Consider the following 22,877-nt stretch of genomic DNA (forward strand, 5'->3'; position numbering starts at 1 on the left):
TTTTGGGTGAGGTTATTCTTTCCACTATTTTTTGGTTTTATATTCCTATTCTTTGTATTAACATCCAACATTTTAAGTAGATATTTCAAGTTTACTTTATAGATTTCTACTTCTCGTTTAAATTTATCAAATTATTGGTACTTTATTTCTATTTTTAGGTTAAGGTTTTTTAACTATTTTTGCCACTACTTTTTGGTTTTATACTTATATTCTTTTTGTTAAATTTTAATATTTTAGGTTGAATTTTCGAGTTTACATTTTGCATCCCTACTTTTAGTTCAAAATACTCAAATTCTTAGTAAGTTTTTACTAATTTTGGGTGCGGTTGCTCCTTCCACAATTTTTTGGTTTTATATTCCTACTTGCAATTAAAATTTACCAATTTTGTGGAAATTCTTTTACAATTTTTAGATTAAGTTCATCAACTATTTTCCCACAATTTTTTTGTTCTATATTCCATCTTTTTTTAATGAATTCCAATATTTTTGGTAGAAGTTTCAAGTCCATTTTTCATCTAAAACTTCTTTGAAGTTTATCAAATTATGGTTTGCAAATTTCAACTTTTTGGTTGACTCTCAATTTTTTTCCCACCATTTTTTGGTTGTATATTCCTATAATTTTTATTGAATTCCAACATTTATGTCAATATTTCAAGTTCATTTTTTATATTTCTATTTCCCATTGAAATTTATCACATCATTAGTAAATTGTCCCAACCTTTAGGTTAAGTTCTTCAACTCTTATTTCCACCAATTTTTTTTGTTTTATATTCCAATTGTAGAGCCAACATTCCTTGCATGATAGGTTGACTCTTATATTCCAATATTTTGAATTGAATTCCATTATTTTAGGTGAATATTCTAAGTTCGCTTTATAGAATCCGACTTCCCACTCTAATTTATCAAAAAATTGTTCTGTTATTCTCAGTTTTGGATAATTTTTTCCAATCTTGTTTCATCTATTTTTGGGTCTTATGTTTCTATTATTTTAATTGAATTCTAAAATTATGGGTAAATATTTCAAGTTAGACTACCATATATCTTTTTCCGGTTAATTTTCTTTATTTTGTGGTAAGAAATTCCTAGTAATAGGTTTAGCTACCAAACTTTCTATTCCTAACAATTTATTATTTGTATTCTCCACCTGTCAATTGAATTCCAACTTTTTTGTGGATGTTCCAAGTCATCTGCACATTTACCTATTTAACGTTATACTTATCAATTTGCAATTATAAATGCTAAGTTTTTGGTTGGGCAATTCGACTCCTGTCTTCAACATATTTTACTTGCATATTTCTACTCTCTATTGAATTCCAACATTATTGGTACATATTTCAAGTTAAGTATTTTTTACCTTTTTTGCGTTAATTGTATCCAAATTATTGTTACTTATTCTTAATAATAGGTTCAGTTACTTAACTCTACTACCCAACAATTCATTATTTGTATATTTAAATTTTTTAAATGAATTACAACATTTGTGTAGAAATTCCAAGTTGTCTTTCCATTAACCGACTTGACCATATACGTTATCTATTTATTATTAATAAATCCCAAATTTTTGGTTGGATTTCTGTAGTGATGGTTTCTCAAAATTTTGGTTGCTTATTTCAACTATTATTATTGAAATTTGAAATTATGGGTGCATACTTCAAATTAAATTATCAAATGCGTTCTTTGCGTTAATCGTTATCCAGTTTGTAGTCGAGTATTCCAAATTGTGGGGTGAACTACCTAATTATTTTCTCAATAATTTATGGGCTAAATATTCCAACTCTTTTAAATGAATTTCAACTTTCATATGGGAAGTTAAAGTTTATTCGTATTTACCAACTTAACCATCAACTTTATCGATTTTTTGTTAATAAATTCTAATTTATCCATTGCACTCCTGTACTATTTTTTTCTCACATTTTGGTTAGATATTTCTACTTTTTCTACTGAATTCTAACATTATGGGTACATATTTCAAGTTAAATTATTACAACCTTTTTTATGTTAATCTTTACCCAATTTGTGTGAGTTATTCCTATTTATGAGTTAAGTTACTTATCTCTTCTCCCAACAATTCATTGGTTATATATTCTAAATCTTTCGACTGAATTACAACTTTTGTGTGGAACTTTTAAGTTCTATTCATATTTACCGACTTTGACATTTTCTTTATCAATTTCTTGTTAATAAATTTCAATTTTTTGGTTTAATTCCTCTACTTATGGTTTCTCCGATTTTTGGTTTGATATTTCTATATTTATTACGAAATTCTGACATTAGGGGTACATATTTCAAAATAAAGTATGACATGCCTTCTTTATGTTAGTTTTATCTCGTTCATGGTAAATTATTCCTAATTATCGGTGGAACTACTTAACAATTTTCTCAACAATTTATGGGTTGAATATTCCAACCTCTTAAAATGAATTTCAACATTGATGTAGGACTTTAAATTTTATTCGTCTAAGCATCTTTACCATTTTCTTTATCGATTTTTGGTCCATAAATTCCAATTGTTTGGTTTGTTTTCTCTACTTATGGTTTCTTAGTTGTAAAGTTTGATATTTCGATATTCACTGCAGAATTCTGGGATTATGGGTACGTATTTCAAACTAAACTATCACATGCCTTCTTTGTGTTAATTTTATCTAATTCGTGGCCAATTATTCCTATTTATGGGTTAAACTACTTAACTATTTTATCAAGTCTTGTTAATAACTCCTTTGCTTTTGCTTTCTTTTAGTTTCTCATCCTAGAATCGTCAATCTTGCCTACTGTAACTTAAGACCTTACCCTTCGACATGGATCCCACTTCGGCAAATTTTGTTTCTAGAGTCACAAAAAAAAACATGCATTTACACTAGCTAAGCTCGCGTCTCTTTCCACTATAATGCCATTCAACACGTTCTGGGAGGAGGTCTATTATAAGTAAGTTGTTTGTAACATAAAATCTAACTAGTCTCACATTACGATTCTTCACGAAACTATGTTACTGTTGTTAAATTGACACTATTTGCTTAGATAATTAATTATGATCATCCTCCTGTGTCTACAGTCTACAGTGACATTGTGCTATGAGACAAGATACTGCTGTAGCTGTTTCTGTACACAATAATGGTGCCGCTTCCTTGGACGGTGCCATTAGTGATGATTCGTTGTCAGTGGCTGCATGTACTTTTAATTCAACATCTTCAAACCAATTTGAATCGTTATTACCCAATTCAGAGGCTAATACCCAACCTTCGAATAGCGATCGTACCTTTTCCTCTTATGCTTCTGGGGATAGGTTATTTGAATCTGATGTAATTGGCAGAGTGTTTTCATCTATAGAAGAAGCCGAAACATTCTACTTCGACTATGCCAAAAGTATTGGCTTCAGTGTTCGTAAAAATATTATGAGAACCAATGTACAAGGACAGGTGACCGTTAGAAGATGGGTTTGTTCTAAAGAAGGTAAGAGGTCGAAGAAGTATCTCGAAATACCTGATCGAAAAAAGACAGCAAGACCTTTAACACGGGAATTATGTCGGGCTGCTTTTCGCATTCGTTTTGACCATCGCAAAGGTGTTTGGGTTGCTTGTGAATGGGTTGACACCCACACACATGTATTGGTTCCGGCCGTTCAGGTACAATTTCTCCGCTCAACCCGTCAAGTGTCAGATGTTGATTATGCTACTGCTTCAACTATGTACCTCTTTGGTATGAAACCATCTCGTATCCATGAGTTAATGGCTAAATGTTCAGGTGGCTATGAGAATGTTGGGTTCACAAGAAATGATCTGTCCAATCGTTTATATGAGGGCCGTCGAGAGCAAATGCTACAAACTGACTCAGAAACATTCATTTCGCTTTTGCGTGGAAAACAAGATATGGACCCTGGATTCTATTACCAGTATACTATTGATTCTGAAGGCAGGTTATCCGACACATTTTGGTGTGACTCTGGAATGCGAGCAGATTTTCATTACTTTGGTGATGTTCTGTCATTTGATTCTACATATCGCACAAATGCATATAACAAACCACTTGTGTTGTTTGTTGGTTTAAATCATCATATGAGAAGTACTGTGTTTGGCTTTGCTCTACTTTCTAGTGAGACTGAAGAAAAATATATATGGCTTCTTCGCACTTTTTTATCAGCAATGGATGGTAAAATGCCTGTGTCCATTGTCACTGATGGAGATAGAGCAATGCGAAATGCCATCCGAACAGTGTTTCCTGATGCATCTCATAGATTATGCTGTTGGCATCTGAAGCGAAATGCCACTGCAAATATTTCTGACCCAAATTTCACTAGTGCCTTTAAAGATGTTATGTTGAATTACATGGTAGATGATGAGTTTCAATTCAAGTGGGATCAAATGATTGGAAAATTTCATCTGACTAATAATGAGTGGATAAAAAAATTGTATGCTGATCGACATATGTGGGCTGAAACCTTCTTGAGGCACAAATATTTTGGTGGGCTACGAAGTAATCAACGGTGTGAGAGTATGAATGCATACATAAATCAATATGTCGGTGGCAAACTTATGTTATTTGAGTTTGTGATGCAAATGGAATTTTTGATTTCACGACTACGTTATAAGGAGGCTGAAGATGACCACCGTTCATGCCACACAATGCCTGTTTTGATCACCCATTTGCAGAAGCATTACGAGCAGCAAGCTGCAACAATATATACTCGCACAGTATTCAATCGTGTTCTTAAAGAACTTCACGAAGATGGATTGTTATACATATCTAATTGTATGTCAGATGTTGGTCGCCGAATATATGTGATAAAAAAATTCAAGTTGGAGGATCGCTCTTGGAGGGTTGTTTTTCACGAAGCAGATTCCAAGCTTGTGTGCACATGTCATCTTATGCAGTCACTTGGTATACCATGCAGTCACTCTTTTACTGTTATGAAGGCAGAAAACTTATCTGAGATACCCAAGTGTATGATTTTGCCTCGTTGGACAAAAAATTCCAAAATTGCACAGTCTTATTTGCAACATTTTTCAAGTAAGCCAAGCATGAATGAGGCTGCCCGCATTGGATCTTTAACCATTGCTTGTCGAAACTTGATCCACTTTGCAGCCAAGACGGTTGACAGTTACAATGATGCGATTCAAGTTATTCACGGGCTGACCTTGCAAGCTCAGGATGTATTAAACACTGATGCTTTTCCAAGAGCTTCTACTAAAGGTAGACATGTCGATATTATCAAGGATCCATTGATTATCAAGACCAAGGGTTCAACCAAAACAACCAAGGCATCTGTTAAAAAACGTCTTTGTGGTACTTGTCAGCAACCTGGCCATACAAAGCGAACTTGTATTCAATATGGTAGAGTGAAGGCTAATCGTGACACTGACAATGCAAGTTTATGTACTGACTTTGTTTCTGAAAATACATTCAATACCACGATTGCGACAACATCTGCAACCTTAGACATGTCAACATGGGGTGATGACATATCCATAGGCACAGCCAGCACAGAAGTAGACCATAACGAAAGCTTTGTATTGCCTGTTTTGAATAGGTGTGATGGACAAAGCTCTAACGATTTTACCTTTCCCTCACAGGACTTATCACAAAACAATAGAGGTGGCACCATATCACCCCAGTGGCATGAGTGGTGGCATTATAATGTCAGGTGACTTTTATTTACCTTATTCCACTTTCATTTTTTAATTCTACCATATGCTAATACGTTTTATAGAACAACATCTCTTGTTATATTAACATTTATTTTCTTGTTATCATATTTGCAGTTAAATTCAATACGACTTGGGACACAATGCAACAATGTAACTGAGCATATGATTTTAACCGAGGATTTCTTATCTCGTTTTAACATATTTTTGTTTATTAAACTAGGTAATTGTGTTGTGTTGGAGTTGTGGGAGTTTGTGTTGGTGGTTATGTAAAGTTGTAAAGTTTGTTTTCAGCCATTAAGCATATTAGAGTTTGTAAGGTGAATCTGGAAAAAGCCAATGTTAAAAAAAATAGTGCAAACATATAATGCACACAAGATGTTTGATAAAATGTCACATATAATAATTATAATTTGTGTTTGCTTTCTTAGATTAAAATTGTGCAAACAACTATATTGCAAGCACTTTTCAGTAGAAAATCACAGAAACTATAAGTTTCTTTGGTTTCACTTATAACCAAAGATTTGGGCGTGCATTGTGCCTCAAATAATAGGCTTATTTATCGCCTAATTTTGCCAACATGTCGCTCAGACTATAGGCTTATCTATCACCTGCAACAAACTAGATTAGCTTTTTTAACCTTATGTATTCAATGCAACCTTTTGGATTATTTTGAATTTGCAATACTACCATGCGTGATTAAATGCATAAGAAAATGGTTCTATATTTTTTTCCGTAATTTCAATACTTTCTTCCTTTGTTACCAAATATTGCAAATAACTTCTTCAGTAAGTATATCTTTGCATAGATTAACTTCCAAAAAATATATTTATAACCATGTAATATGTACATTTACATGTGCTAAGGTAACATTTTACCCAAGCACACATCAAAAAAATAGTTCACAGGATATGTTGTTGCCACCCAATTGGCATCTGCCACCTAATTGGCATCTACCCAAAATATGTACATAATTGTACAATACTCCAAAAGCCAACATTTACAACAAAAAATCAACAAAAAAATACAATCCACGATCGAGTACCGCACTGCTTGTAACCTGTTAGGAATAATGGCAATATGATTAATAAATAAAATTACATAATAAAAATCTAATGTTCTGAACATGGGTGACATTATACAAACTTGCATTGAAAAAAAGCATAAATATTCATTTCCCATTATTTTGTACCATACGATTAATGTTGAATTACAATTCACACATTATTAGATCACGTGTATGCTTTTGTACAAATGTAAATTAATTATACCATACCACACAATATTTATAAAGAAATAATAACATGATTTTTCTTCTATGAAATAATAACATTAATTTAGATTGATAATTCATTTTCAAAAATAAATAAATAAATACTTCAAATAAAAGATAACACTTTCCCTGTATAACATAGAAGACAAATATCACTTACCCTGTGTACTACCTTCTTTTTCCATGACCTTTTGGTTTAGGTTTTGAGTTGTTCTTTTGATTATTGATTTTTAATTTCGTAGCATCTCTGTTGGATTTAATATTCCCTGTTGGAGGAGGCTTATTTGACATTTCAGCCGTCTTCCGAGAATAATAGTCACTAGCTAGCTCTATAATCATATTGCGAATAGGATTCATCTCTGATAAAGCCAAATATAGAGCTATTGTGAGACGCTCTTTATCCGAATCATGCTGTTCATAAAATGTATAACAAGATTAACTATCAATACATCAACATGGACTTCAGGGCACGAATTATCTTTTTCTTTGCCATATCATGAGATAAAATATTTTTCAAAAAATGTCATTAATGGATTACCTTGTAGGTGTGGTCCACAACAACGGGTGATTCGTCCATATACCTCATGACATATAGACCGCAATCATTGCCGTTAGATTGCTGTGGCAATTTAGAATTTTGACCAAGCTGGAATTGGATAAACTTGAAATTTGGACCATATATCCTCTGTCCTTACTCCCCAAGCACATGGTCCAGCGCCTTGAGCTATAGAAAATCATGGCAATTTAATTGGAGTCAAAATAAATGCTTATCGTTTATTAGAGCTTGAACATGTACAACTGAACAGAATGTTTCCAAATTCACAACACTTACCACTGCCAGACAACTTTGTGTAATCTTGTGCTTACGCCGGCTTGAAACTTGTGAATCCCATATCTGAGCAGAGCTAGAATGGATGTTAATCACGAGCACAAACCAATGCGATGAACCGTCATGTATTGGTACGAAAATCTGTAATTTTTTTTCAAATTATTTTTTAAAAAAAATCTACAACATTTTCAAGCCCACACAAAATTTAACCATCAACACCATATTGCAAACCTTCTCACATGTCTCCATGTTTGGCATGAACTGATTAGCCCAGCTACTTCCCCTATGGAATGGAGCTAAGTTGACATATGTTGAGTGCAATATGGAGTTCTACAAAAGACATCAGCAGTGGTAAACCAAACTTGGCTTTTTTTAATAATTTATCATTTTATGAAATTCACAACCACTAAAATCTTTTGGGATATATAATTATATTTAATTTTGTTTTAAACACTAGATCAATACTAACAATGAATGCTAACAATAAATAACTTACTGAGAAGTAAACAGGCAAGAACCAGACCCGTGGTCCAACTGGGTTATTTCGCAGCTCTTCCATTGTCCGATACTCAGCATACATGCTGATAACCTGATATCAAGCATATAGTTAACAACCAAAACATCATATTGCAAACTGCCATATACTAATAGGTTTTCAAATGATAAATAAGTTTTATAAATAACAAGACTAACATCGCTGTGAATCCATTTGGTCGGCTTCAATGACGACATGGCAGTACGACTCACAACGTTGTACTCCGTACTCACAAGGAGTTGACTGTCAACATGTATCACAAATAATTGAGCCTCCATTAGTCTATTGTATAATATTTAGCCTAATACCCTTTTTAGTCCATACAACAAACATTATGCACACATTATGACCTAATCCAATTAATAACAATGAAAAAACAATTAAAATAACTTACTAATAATTCAGTACTTACTTTTCATCAAGGCTGTCATCAAACAAATAGTTAACCACTTGCAATTGAGATTCAGTAATAGGCGATGTTACCACATATGGACCTGCCCAATAACAAGGCCTAACCGACCTGTTGCTGACCCTATCAAACGGTGAGCGTTGGAATCGACTAGGCTTTTTCAGCGATCGAAACTCGTATGGACTACGACTTGTCAAAGAAAACACTGGTTGTTTCATATATCCGGTGATGTTACTATCCTACAAAAGGAATCCATTATGAGATTATTCATGACGAAAGCACCAAAGTATAAAAAAACTGACATAAAAGCGGTCAAACACCCATAACGAATCACTTAACTAAATTATCTGCAGTAGGTGCATGCATAGACTTATCACTATTCAATGCTTCCATATTTGTTTCAACATTAGCCTCATTTGGTGCACCATCAGCCAACAGGACAACATCATCATTCAAAAAAGTCTCCACTTCAATGGGGTTTCTATCTTCAGATATCATGTCGCCAAGATCATTGTGAGCATCAAGTGGTGGATGTACAGTATCTCTGAAAAAATCATCAATTGTTGGATTCTCATCATTAGTTTTAGGGTTTACTGTCGGTGGTGGTACAATATTTTCTTTTACTGGAGCATGATGGATTGGTTTTGATTCAGAGTCTGCTTTCTGACTCTGAGTAAAAGATTGCTTCACTGCTGTTACTAAATCTAAAACAAGACTATTTAATCTATTGAAACTAGTTGTCAAGAACTGTATAGATTCAGATTGCTCTGTAATACGCTCAACCAGCTCTGCCATGTCAACAGGTACTTGAGCAGACAATCCAACACCCTCAAAAGTGCGCATGCGCACCTATAATCATCGACATGTAAGCTTATTAGTGATTTCAAATTTCATATGAATATCGCTTTTTTTTAATAAAAAACTGAAAAATGTATTAAAGATGAAGAATTATGGCAAGGAAGTAAAGAAGCAGTCCACTAAGAAAGCAAAAACTAAAATTTTCTGTGCTATGCAAAAGTATACCCAATCGAAATTGATTTGTTACACGAATGCATCACTATAAAATAACACTTATCAAGCAGATAAAATTAAGGAATATAAACAAAAAGTACAATTTAGTATGCCAAGTAATATAATGTCATTATACTCATTACCTTTTCATAATTATCACCACCGTGTTTTTTCAGCCATCGCATGATTTTTTTTATCTCTTCGTCGGTCCAAGCTAATACTGGAGGTAGAGAAGAGCCCCACTGGTTGTTGTAATAGTTTTCAACATTTTGAAAGTAGAATATCTAAACAAATTGGCATAATCACAGCATTAGTGCATCAAATGCACACACATTAATATGAAGACTAATAATGTGTCATCCTATGTATGGTAATCAACTAACACTAATACACAATATAAATGACCAACCTGAAGAAATAACAAACAACCTCCTAAATGAGCAGATTCATTTGACTTAAACTTGGAGATGGCCATTACAAGTCTACTGTAACAAAATGAAGCCCAATTGTGTTCTTTTATGGCATTAGTGTCAACTAATGGATGTAAGAATGAAGCCGATATGAGCGTTGCACTTGATGGGCATAATATAGTGGCCAATGCAAACAACATAAATGCAACCTGCAGTTTATAATGACATATTCAGTGAGATTTAATAGATTAGGTCAACAAATAAACATGCTCACATGTGGGTAGTAACTACTAAAATGATAGACATTATAACAAATACTAATGTTACTTTGAAGTCATTGCCGGAACCATCTGACTGCTTAATGAAATCTTCCAGTGTTTTGATGGCTATTCCCCGACCCGTGCACTTGAAAGTTTCTCTCAATGTCGCAATATTTTCAGGTTGACCAGACAGAGACACAGATAAACCTCCATCGTGCACTCCCATTATATCAGAAAACGTCTTTGCATTCAATTTTATGTGTTGATTGTTCAAAACAAGCACATGCTGGTCAGGTACAAATTGTTCAACCAACCATGCACATAATTGTCTCCTCAGCCTACCAGTTCGCAAATGTAAAAGATTACCAAATCCAATTTCACGTATTGCTCGTTGTTTTTCTACATTGAAAGCTTGAACAAGGTCAGAAAATCGATCTGGCGCACATCGAGTGTCAAGTATCTGCTTATCCATCTTCGTTTGCAACTGTGCATCAGTATCAGTTTGAGCATCATAGTCGGATACATTCAGTGGCTTTCTATACTTGGCCTTTTCGTTTGGTGGAAGGCTCTTGTATGAATCACCCAACTTCTTTCTTAGCTGGCCAATAATATAAACATTAGTTAGTAGTTTTTTCCAGTCAATTAAGATGCCAACATACAAATCATAATACAAATCACGTAACATAAAAACATGGCAATTTAATTACCTCTTGGCTGACAATAAGGTTTTCATCAGAGGCCTTCAATCGCTTCACTTGCTCTTTACTGTGAGTGAAACAAAGAACCATTATATGTTTAGATTTTAACAGAATAAAACATCAACACACAATGTTTTATTGTACAATGGTGCAAGTGAACAACAAAACAGCAACAGGTACTTACAAATATGACATGAAGCCATATGATTGATTGCTAGAACCCACAGTAGTGACACCAATATTCCCATCTTGCTGAATGGAAACATCATCTAAGCATCTCTTCTGCTTGCGGTCTCCCCTTCCCATATTTAACAAGCTAGAAAACTTTCTGCTTCCAAATTATATATGCCTTAACTGATTTTGCATCACTTCAACTTCTTAGCTAAGTTGTAGTGTTGAAAAATTAAGAGCAAGTTGTTTGTATGGTATTCTGCAAAGGGGACTTATTGAAGAAAAAATAAATAAATAATCAGGGCTATCAATGGGATTATAAAGGGCTTTCTTGACATGGTATGATTTGTAAATATTTGTAATGGGGTTTTCTACAAATAAGGGTTTATTCAACTTATTATAGAGCTTTTCAAATAACATCACTCATAAAAAATGTATTATACAACTTACAATTAGGTCTACTGAAAATTATGGATGTTAAAAATTCGTTAGTGTTAAGTATAAACAAATTAAAGTTGATTTGTTTAGCAAATAAAAATTCATGAAGTTAATTCATTTCTAAAATGTGAACAAATTTCAGGGAAAAAATAATAATTGACTTAACATTAAAATGTAAAATTGGCTGTTAAGCAAACAGGCCACGGTGAAATAATGAAATATAAAATTATGCAAAAATGATCAGCAAGTAATTTTAATTTTCTAGATATTCTTTCAATACATGAAGAAAGATCAAATTTTGCTTTCTAGATTTTCTTTCTATAAATGAAGAAATCAACTATTCCACAACCTTGATTGTTAAAAGTTGAATGCATGAATGTGTCTCTATTCAAAACCCCATGCTTCAACAAGAATTCTTCAATCTGTAAACTTACTTAACTAGCATCCCAATCAATTACATGTTACAACTATAATCGAATGAATTAGGACCACCAACAAAATCCAATAAATAATCAAGCAAATAGAAACTAAATCAAACAATCGGATTTTGCCAATTGAGCTGCAACTTGGACTCAGCTTCATATATGAGGCACAAGGCATTAAGCAAAACGTAACTAGTATAGGGGAAAATACACGCACACAAAAAGCACCAAGAAAGTAAATAATTTCAAATAAAAATAGACATTCTCACCAGAACTAAAATAAAAGCAGTTTGAAGCTAGCCGAAAACAAAGAAGATGCAGAACAGACAAATATTCAAGAATCAAAACACCAATCCAAAAAATGAAGAAGTTCGGGGGAGGAAAAACGAGACATGAAACATAATTATCTAATTTTAAAAACCTGCCACAGAATTAATCCTTAAGCCGTCGCAAGCTTAAATAGACATGCAAAAAATCATGTTTTCCATCAAATCAGAAAAACAAAATTTTAATCAAACCACGAATAAAAAAAAAAATAAAACCCTAGCCCAAATTCAAACAATAAAGTGAGATAAATTTGGAAAAGAGAATGAAAGCCATTGAAAGAAATAGAGCAAACCCTAACCTTTGTTTATCTAGCGAAGAACAGAAGGCTTAAGTAGATGCTGGCAACTTGTGAAGAATGAGGGAGAATATAGATGTTGCATTATGAAATTTTTGGGAGAAAGTCTGCAGCTGTTGATCCCGAGGAGGGAAAATTTTAAGTACTTGAACTTAACAGTAATAACTAGGAAGCGGACGAGGCGAGCATTGAGGGTGATAATGTCTTTTGGTTTAAAGAAAATTAAGTACTTTCCCTTTATGCAAGTCCACGAATCCAGTTCTTAAGAAACAAAAATGGAAAAAGGAAAAAAGTCCACTAGCCCATTACATTGCCATTTTAAATTGTTGAAAGTGGATTAAAAAAATAGAAAGAAGAAATTAAAAAAATTCACTATTGATAATGCTTTTTATAAAAAAGAAAAATACATACTTCCCTTTTAATCAAGTCTACTGGTCCAGTTATTATAACAAAAAAAAAATTGTCCACTACTGCAATACATCGCCATTTTGAATTGTTGGAAGTGAAAAAAATGGGAAAAGATGGAAAAATTAAGAAAAATCAGTATTGATAAATAAAAACTTCATTTTGGCGGTAGTTTTGCCGCTAAATGTTTAACCATTTTGGTGGAAGGTAATTATTTGAAGTGACAATTGATACAGTTGTGTGTTTTTTTTTTTTTTCATATTCTATTATTGAGTTAATCTGACTTTGAATTATAGTTGGTTGTAGCGACAATTGATTGTGTAACGTCTGTACTGTTAAAAAATTTTGTAATAGTGATAAAATCCTTATACCATTCCTTAAAAATTTTAAATTATCAAAATTTCTCAAGTTTAAAAGGACAAACACGTAAATTAATAAATTATCTAGCCATAAATGATAAAACTTGTACCTAAGAATAGTATTTCTCTTAGTTTTTATTTTTGCTTTCAGACTAGTACTTCTTTTAACTTTTATTTTTAAAAGAAGTATAAAGCCAAAATATAAAAGTATTTTCTTCTTATTATTGAGTATCTATCTTTACAACTCGTACCTCGTATTTGCCATATAGTGATAAAATATTTTTCAACTAAAATTTAAAATACAAATATGAATTATGAAATGGGATGGCTGTAATAAGTTTGTTAAATTGAAAAAACTATTTGGTGTAATTGTAATTTTATTCTATGCTATAAATTAATTTGTCTTTGGTATTTACTTAGAGATCTAATGACATGGGCAATATTGCGTAGAACAATGGCCGATGAGACCAGTTCTCATTGAGAGAGCTATAACACACAAATGTTGGAAAATTATTATCTACTGAAAATCATCACCTAAATTTCGGAAATATTTATGTTTTTCAACAATATTCATGTTCTATCAGAAAGAAACAAACAAATATTCAGGTTAAACAACATCCAATTACTCCCTAAAGTTATATGATTTGCTTTTCAAATTCGCACATTTTGTTAGAGAATCCTCTAAATTTTTCTCTGCACTCTCTGTGATGATGAGATGTCATAAAATAATAAAATGTTACGTGTGACCTAGGGATTATAAATACCGATATAAATAATTTTCTATGTTATTTTTAGGTTTCCTATTTTAACTGATCATAAAAATAAAAATTACTCTTAAATCTCTATATATTAAAATGTCACACCCTATTAAATATATTAAAACTTAAATTAGTGAAAATTTAATAGATTACTGTTAAGTAGCTTTAACCTTTTAAGACAATCCACACTATATAATTATTTAGAAATGAGCTCAATGTTGGATTAAGGGCTAGTTTGGTAATACTATAACTTGTAAAATAATCGTTGGTAACTGTGTAACAGAAACAATTACATATGAAAGAATCAGTGAAACATTTGGTATAATTTATTTTTAAAAGTACTGTTAGTTTTAAAAGCGGTTGTATATATTTGGTAAATCGTACTGTTAATCTATTGTAAAAATGTAAATGACTAAATTAGACATAATATTGAATGAAATTTATTTCAATATTTATAAACACACACACACACATATAATATATCTCAATATGTATATATAATTATTTGATAACTAAAATAAATATTTTATGGTATTAGTATTTTTATTTTTTATTGTGCTGTCTCAATATAATTGATAATAATAATAACAATAATCTCTTTAAAGTTAATGATTTTATTTCCTAATAATCAACCAAAAATTTGAAAGTTTATAATATATATATGGGGTAAAACTATGGTGCAACTGTGGTACCATACCACAGTTACATCCATCCATTGGATGCTATATGATGATATATACAAAATCATATTAAATGTAAAAGTGATTCTCAAAATTAAAATTTGAAAATCTACTATAAAATTGAGTAATTTTGCCAAAAATGATTTTTATAAAAATTTACCAAATACGAAAATTAATTTTTAGATTTTCAAAATCACTTTTAAATCTCCTAAAAACAATCTCAAGTGAGCCCTAAAAATTCGATTACAAGAACTTGTTCGCTTGATACGAGATCGCAATATGGGTCACTACCCTCCGTAAGGAGAGTGACCTCGCACATGTGATCAAAACCCATTCAATTAATCTCAATGAAAAAAGGATTTTATAAGGAAATTTTAGAAATGTCCAAATGTCTACTCCACGAGTCATAACATTAATTACTCAACAATTTCACGGGATGAATTGCAACTGTACTAAACTTATAACAACTAATAAATTAGGTTAGAATTAAATTCATACGTAGGTTTGCTTTAATTTTTCGTATTTTAATAGACAATCCTTGTGAATTCTCCAAAAATGTGCTCCAAAATAGCAGTTGTAGGTAAATATAAAACTCAAATTTTAAGCACAACGACAAGAAATGTTAAATTCATAATCTCTTTTAAATAATAAAAGAATTTACAAACACTTGATTAAATTGTACTATAAATATTAGTTATGTTTCTAAATGATATTGAAAACAACAATATTTTATGAGTAATTACAAAATTTGATACCATCAAGAATATAATTGCTTTTCGGTTAGGTAAGAGTTGGATGGAAAACTATATCCTTCCCACCTTTTCGTAAATTGGTTAAGGTTTGAAACTCTATATTTATATTTCAGAGTTGATTTCTTTTAAATGTAATTTTAAAAATTATATTTTAATCAATTGTATTTTTACAATAATCTTATACAATAACCATATATATAAAATTTTGACGATTGCTAATCTCATGTATATGTGCACCCGTGGACATTACAAGCCACATTTATAATTGCTAATTTTAACAAGTAATACTTATCAAAAATATCAAAAATGGAGGCGGGAAATAAAAATATCAATTTGTACCTGTCAGTGAAAAATTAGAAATTTTGAATTTCATTGACATTATATTTCCAGTACAATATATCATACTGCCAAATCTAAAATAAAGGCAGTGGTTTTTATTTTTATTTTTGTTTGAGCTTTTGTTCAAAATGGAAGTAGTAGTTCAAATTAATTTCACCATGCAAGGAATATTCTTTTTTTTTTTTTGGGTCTGAGTGCTCAACATCCAGACATTCTAGATCAATTTTTTTTTTCAAGTGCCCAACAACCAAAAAATAACACTCCAGTGACCTTTTCGACACTCATGCATGCATGCAAGCCACAAAGGAAAAATAAAAGATCACTTTAATTTAACAACGGAAAATTGAATCTACAAAGATATAATATCTGTAGGATTGAACATCATTAGTCAAAGCAAAGTAGATTACAAAAGAGTCGAAACCCTTCAACATCATAATTCATCAAAATCTGAAACAAAACAAAACCAAATTTAAGCTACAAAAAATTCAATAAGTAATTTTACTGGAATTTTAAGACAGTTATAATAGAGAAGAATTAACAGAGATATAGCCCTAAATACATATCAAGTTTCTACAATTAGCCATCTCTGACCGATAGTGCCTAATAACAAATGGTCAGAATATGCAACCTAAATACACTACCCTCCGACACAAAAAAATAAGAGGGCATCCATCAGCACGAAATCCATCTACAACACCATCTTCTAAAGCCACACATGGCTCATCTGCTTGACTGCTTCTTTAGGTGAATGAACTGACAAAGGTTCTAATAAACAGTTACTGGACTACCTAACCAAAAAATGATTAGTATATGCTATACAAAAAAGGTGTTACAAAAATATTCAAAAACAAAATGGTTTCGAATACCAAAATATAAAAGCTGCCATTCCAAGTGTAGTGACACCTAGTTCAAAACACAAGCAGATGATTAATAACAAGTTTAATTGGTCTACCAAAAACATCATAACTCACTAAAAGAAATAGAAAAAACAACTTAATAACAATTGATAAGCATAGGACATAAGATCAAAAATGGGAATGACAAGCGACTTAACATACCTTTAGAGATCATAGTAATGTTTTTAATAAAGCCTCGGACGGTGTCTGGTTAAGATTAATATTTCTGGCAGCTTTTCTTAATTCTGAAGGTTGTTTACAAGGGGCCCTTTGCGAGTCAGCAGCACTACACTTTCCATATCCATTGGAAGCATCTTGCATGAGTTTATGCCTAATATGATTAAGTGGAGATTGTGCTAGATAGAGTGCCAACAGGATGCGAGCATAATCCGAATCGTGCTAACAAAAAAGAAACACTAATTACAACAATTTCTATATGCTCACAAGATGAATTTATATAAAAATAACAAAGTCCACATAGTTCACGACTCCAGTGGTTGTTACCTAATTACTAGCAGCAAGCTTATTTTTTCACAAAAGGTAGTTGACTTGCAACATATAATAATACTTCTTAAATATAAATACTTAGCCTTTTACATATGCAGATTTTTAACAATTCACATTTTTAGGTGCTTGTTTACTTGCTAAAAAGTATGTCTTATTGCTTTCAAAACTAGATATCTTCTAAAAACTGCTTGTTTAATACATCCTTAAAAGGAAAAAAAATTACCGAGTACTCCTAGTTATGCCTTAAAAGTACTCTTAATATTTCTTACTTCTTTGCAGTACTCCTCTGTTATCATTGTTATTAATCTAAATACAGAATCATTAAACATAATGACTGATAAATGGTCTGAAGAAAGCATTGATCATGAACTAAATATCAGAATCATCAATGTTCAAGATTGAAAAAAAAAAAAAGCATATACCTGATAAGACTGGTCAGCAACAATAGAGGGATTGTCCATATATTTCAAGGTATAGTATCCACAATCAAAATCATTTGGCTGTTGTGGCAGACCAGTTTGACGACCAAGTTGAAAATGCAGAAAATTGAAATTTGAACCAAAACGAAGTCGAGCCTCTCCAAGTAGCAAAAAATCCAGTGAGGCGAGCTGCCAACATCAACCAGAATAAGTGTTAACAAAATTTAGAATGTTATTTAATCAAATTCCTACTAACGCACAAATGTAGTCAATCCTCCTAAGAACATACAATTGTCAATGACTGATTAATCATTTTTTCCCTTTGACTGAGAGATTCCAATGAATCCCAAATATCAGCAGTTTGACGAAGAATGTCAATAACAAGCATGTACCAATGAGCTTCACAATGTATGGGCACATAAATCTGCAGTTGTGGGAGAGTAAATACAATTAATGGCAAAATGTTTTGTTATCAGGTTAGTAAAATGAAAAAGATACCAAAGAACTATGTAAAAATACAAACTACAAAAAGTTCATTAAAAAAATTCATGTTATGCGCTAAACCTTTTCACAGGTTTCCAACTGGGGCATGTAGCGCTCTTGGAACCTAGAAGCTCGACGATAGGGGTTTAGATCACCCGAGTCACCCAATACAACTTGCTTTAAATTTAAGAGGCAAAAATTAAAAGAATAAAAACATTTTGTTAGTTGACAATCTGCATGATCTCATTTAAAGACTAATGATTGAATTAAAAATATTTAATTTCTGGTTATCTTACGGAATAATATGACGGCAAGAACCAACATCGAGGAGAGGTGATATCCTTTTGGGCCTCTTCGATAGTCTTGTACTCTGCGTACATAGTAATAATCTGAAATTTTTTTTAACAGTTGCGACCAAAGTGGAACATTAGTTAAGAGATATGCACATATATACTAATTGAAAATAATGGCATCATTAGTTTTGAATGAATCCTAAATATTATACATAGTAGGCATAGAGTATTACATCACCATCAATCCATGCTCTCGGCAGGAGGGAACGCATACTGCTCCGTGTTATGCTGCTGTATTCTGTACGGACGACAACATCCCTTTACCATGAAAAAACAACATTATTACAATGAATAAAAGCAAGATTAAGAGATTTATATCTATATTCGAAACAATCTAGCCATTTACAAAAACATTTCATTATTACTAGACCATACATTTCAGCCAACTTGTCGTCAAAAAGGTAAAGAATAAGCTTTTTTTCATCCTCGGTAAATGGAGTGGGAACTGAAAATGGACCAGCCAAAAATCGGGGTTGGGTAGACTTGAGATTGACATTCTTTTCTTTAGAAGTTTGAATATGCATTCCCTGTGCAGTTGATTGTATCATCACAAGACCCTCCTACAAAAGAAAAAAAATTAAAATTCACATATTCTCAGGTAATGTCACAACATACAATTATGATAAATATATAAACAACAGTAACAAAGACACTTTAATACCTTAGAATCCTTAAGAATCAGTTCTTGTTTTCCCTTGGACATTTCCATTTTCTTTGAGGGTAGTGCATCTGTCTTTTCACAATCCAGAGCCATTTCTAATGTCCTCAATATTTGATATAGTTGTTGTTCCTTTGTGTTTAAGCTGGAGCCATCATAAGGAGAGTTTATCTTATCATAACCTCGGGCTGAACTTTCATTTGATGAGATTTCAATAAACTCAGCCCCAATATTATTTTCTTGAGCAGACACAAACTCGTGGGAAGGAGTTTTAATGTTATCTGTGCTAGGATGATGGACATGAGGGGCAACTCGGTCCATAATTTGTCTTTGATGTAGCAATTCTTTTAGCATTTTAGTTTGGTCAGATATCGCATCAGATAGATAATCAACCTTAAATGTCAGTACCCTGATTGAAAGTATTTGTTTCTGAATTATTTCTTCAAAATTGAGATGTCTAACAGCTTTTGATCGAGAAGCTTCACCGGTATCAGTGGTACGCATCTGAATCTGTTTAATTGAGCAGAAATGATATCAAAAAAATAAGGATAATACCATTTCTCACTCATTATTATGGTAATTATAATGATAAGCACTCTACAATAAAATTTACCTTATTACTTCCAATCCCTCCCTGAGATTTCAACCATTTCATGAACCTTTTCACCATTGATTCTTTCCAGAATGTCACAGGAGTTTTGGTCCCATCAGGCTGAATGCAGTTGTATGCAACATTGTGGAGGTAAAAAATCTGTATAAACAGATTATAGTTAAGAAAATCTGTATAAACAGCCATCCATGGCCAGAAAAATGCTAAAATTCAATTATGAAAATCATCTTACCTGTAGGAAAAGAAGACATCCCCCGACATATGTAGTTTCACAATTCTTATATTTGCCAATGGATTTTGCCAGCCATTTATAACAAAATGAAGCCCAATTAAGTGATTTAACATTGAGAACATCGTTGCACGGATGCAAGAACAAATGCGATATATAACCACTTGTTGGGCATAACAACGTGGCTAGTGCAAACAAAGTAAACGCAACCTGCTCATATCAAAACTACTATTTGTAAAATGAACAATAACAAACATGAATGAGTTTGATAAATGGCTGATATGTGCTCATATTTCATAGTAACTTCAAATGTTTTATACAATTATGCATGCAAATATTATAGAAAAAATACAAATGGTATCAGAATATAATATAATATGAAAGAAATATAACATATATTCATGATTTAATATAATAATGGGTGTATGCATAAATGTGCCAAAATCAACTTTATTACAAACCTTGAAAATCCAGCTGGTTTTATCTTCTTGCTTTATAATATCCTCAAGCGTCTTGATGTTGATCCCTTTGACTGTTGATTGAAAAATATCTCGTAATTCAGCAATATTTTCACTTGGTCCACCCAATTGTATTGGTATACCTCCATCTTTTACACCCATGACATCTGAAAATGTTCTGTGGCACAGTTTCAAATTTTGACCATGAAGTTCAATAATGTTGCATTCAGGTTTGAATTGATCCACCAACCAACGACATAATTGCCTCCTCAGTCGACCACATTGGATTTCAAGTAGGCTTCCAAATCCTATATCCCTTATTGCATTTTTCTTGTCTTCCGATAAGTTACCAACAAGAGAACAAAATCGGTCAGGCGCACACCTAGTTTCCAAGGTGAACTTATCTGCCTTAATAGTTTTTGATTCATTGTTATCCGAATATGCATCTGCACATCCAATCCTTTCATATTGCTTTTTGTGACTTGCCTTATGTTCTGCTGAAAGTTCTCTGTTGGTTTTCCAAGTGTGTTTCCTCAACTGTCACAAAAGTAATAAAGATTAAAAAAATTTAAATATGACTTCTCAAAAGCTCTTCTCATACTAATTTTAAAAAAAATACTAATTTGTGACTTGCCACTAATGAACATACTAATTTAAAAAAATATTTATACATATACTGACCCCAATAGTGGTAGACAAATTAAAATTATGACTTCTCGAAAGCTCTTCTTCATCGCTGCAACTGCATGACATTGAATTAGTAGTTATCTAGTATGCGTGTCGGATAATAAATGAATATAGTTACTTACAAGTGAGAGACAAATCCATATGTTGAAGATTTAGGAACTGCATTTTCATTGTTTACTTTCGGAAGACAAGTACTACTCTTTTGTAAGTTTATTGATTCTCGTTTACGCTTGCGTAGCTGATTGTCCATCTGTTTTCCTATGTAAAACATTGTAAATCCATCCATTAAAACCTATAACATTTTAAAAAAAAATTACTTATTTCATTCTATTTCTTTTACCAAATTTTACTTTCCTATTTAAACAATATACTTTATTTCTGCATTTTAAGCTTTTTCTTTTTCATTCTCTTCATATGAATATCATATAAACACATGTTAATTCTTTCCCCCTTCGGTCAGCATATCCCCACACAGGTTATTAGATTATACCCTTCAATTAATAAATTCTTCTATATTAAAAAAATATACCAGTTGTTTAACTCGCAATTCTAAAGGATATATGGTAATTTGTCAAGACGTACCTGTTACGGGTAGGTTTCTTTGAATTACAAATCTCCTTACATAGTCCCGTTAGTTGAGATTGTTTCTTTGTGAGAATAAATTGATCTATTTAAAATGCAGACTTCAAAAAGACATAAGACAATAGGGAAAACTTTCAAACTAATTAAAAAATTACCATATAGAAAGAGAATTTAATCACGATTCTAAAGATATCCATAGATTTAAAACACAGTAAATAACACAACAATAATATGAAAATTCGTACCATTAGTTTTCTTTAAGTTGCAGGTGAAAATTTCTTTAACTACATTTTTGTTCTGGGCGTTGATTGAGGCTGATCCTTCGTTGATTGAGCTGATTCTTCGTTGAAATTATACTATTTAGTGCTGGTGCTTGGGCGGTCAACCGTAATTTTGTATTTGAGAAAGAGATTCAGAGAAAGCCGACCAACTTCCAGTCTCACCACAGACCACACCCTCAATTTTTTCATTAAAAGGGGATACCAATTGAATGCCCAATTGCCTGAGCTTTAGAGACAGATGAAAAGGGAACGGGTAAAAAAATATCTTATTTATACCACATCTCAATCAATCGCAACTGATACTTCCGGTAGCCAACATTAGCCAAAAAAAATATAATCCGTTGGATTACTTTTGAGTGCGATCGAACGGCCAATTAATTTTTAAATAAAAAAATCAATAACGATGTATGTGGTGCAGCGTTGTATTACAGGTGGAGCCCTGTTTCAGACATAACTGTAACATAGCAAAGCCCATATATACAACAACTTTGTCAAGTCCATATACCGCGTGAATCGCGGACGGAGGACCTAACAATATTTCCAGTCCACACTGGTTAAAAAAACAAAAATAAAAAAAGAAAAGAAAGATAATAACAATAGGCATAACTTCTTTTGAAATGAAATATTTCTAAATTGGAATTTTGCGTGCAGTATAAGTATTTGAAGAATACGACAGCATTTTCACCACGTTATTAGCTCCTTCATTTC

At 32.2% G+C, this 22,877-nt stretch overlaps 3 protein-coding genes across 7 annotated transcripts; 1 reads left to right on the forward strand and 2 right to left on the reverse strand.

Annotated features, from left to right (window-relative positions):
• Window positions 1-3,067: 3,067 nt before the first annotated feature.
• Window positions 3,068-6,300, forward strand: LOC107176979 (protein FAR1-RELATED SEQUENCE 5-like). The gene is made up of 3 exons (XM_052441306.1): window positions 3,068-5,479; window positions 5,564-5,634; window positions 5,753-6,300. The coding sequence occupies exons 1-3, from the start codon at window positions 3,068-3,070 to the stop codon at window positions 5,754-5,756; spliced, it is 2,487 nt and encodes an 828-aa protein (XP_052297266.1). The 3' UTR covers window positions 5,757-6,300.
• A 144-nt stretch (window positions 6,301-6,444) lies between these two features.
• LOC127902512 (uncharacterized) lies at window positions 6,445-12,896 on the reverse strand. Of its 5 annotated transcripts, none has more exons than XM_052441748.1 (15): window positions 12,717-12,896; window positions 11,245-11,490; window positions 11,070-11,127; window positions 10,430-10,960; window positions 10,102-10,311; window positions 9,836-9,976; window positions 9,021-9,530; window positions 8,685-8,920; window positions 8,431-8,515; window positions 8,234-8,326; window positions 7,969-8,067; window positions 7,741-7,878; window positions 7,447-7,632; window positions 7,069-7,319; window positions 6,445-6,695 (listed from the first exon to the last, which is right to left on the reverse strand). In XM_052441748.1, the coding sequence occupies exons 2-13, from the start codon at window positions 11,364-11,366 to the stop codon at window positions 7,600-7,602; spliced, it is 2,256 nt and encodes a 751-aa protein (XP_052297708.1). In that variant the 5' UTR covers window positions 11,367-11,490; window positions 12,717-12,896; the 3' UTR covers window positions 6,445-6,695; window positions 7,069-7,319; window positions 7,447-7,599. The 5 variants fall into 5 exon arrangements, with proteins under 5 accessions (XP_052297708.1, XP_052297711.1, XP_052297710.1 ...); XM_052441751.1 differs by having other exon boundaries at window positions 7,977-8,067; window positions 11,245-11,502; XM_052441750.1 differs by having other exon boundaries at window positions 7,069-7,267; window positions 11,245-11,502.
• A 3,578-nt stretch (window positions 12,897-16,474) lies between these two features.
• LOC102619804 (uncharacterized) lies at window positions 16,475-22,286 on the reverse strand. Its single transcript, XM_052441745.1, has 16 exons — window positions 22,134-22,286; window positions 21,889-21,973; window positions 21,429-21,564; window positions 21,301-21,361; window positions 20,623-21,156; window positions 20,165-20,371; window positions 19,936-20,073; window positions 19,326-19,832; window positions 19,040-19,224; window positions 18,838-18,922; window positions 18,608-18,700; window positions 18,393-18,488; window positions 18,118-18,252; window positions 17,832-18,017; window positions 17,065-17,301; window positions 16,475-16,909 (listed from the first exon to the last, which is right to left on the reverse strand). Exons 3-15 carry the CDS (start codon window positions 21,554-21,556, stop codon window positions 17,074-17,076), a joined length of 2,583 nt encoding a protein of 860 aa, XP_052297705.1. The 5' UTR covers window positions 21,557-21,564; window positions 21,889-21,973; window positions 22,134-22,286; the 3' UTR covers window positions 16,475-16,909; window positions 17,065-17,073.
• Between the last annotated feature and the right edge of the window lie 591 nt (window positions 22,287-22,877).

This window comes from Citrus sinensis, chromosome 5 (genome assembly GCF_022201045.2).
Source record: "Citrus sinensis cultivar Valencia sweet orange chromosome 5, DVS_A1.0, whole genome shotgun sequence".
NCBI classification, from domain to species: Eukaryota; Viridiplantae; Streptophyta; class Magnoliopsida; order Sapindales; family Rutaceae; genus Citrus; species Citrus sinensis.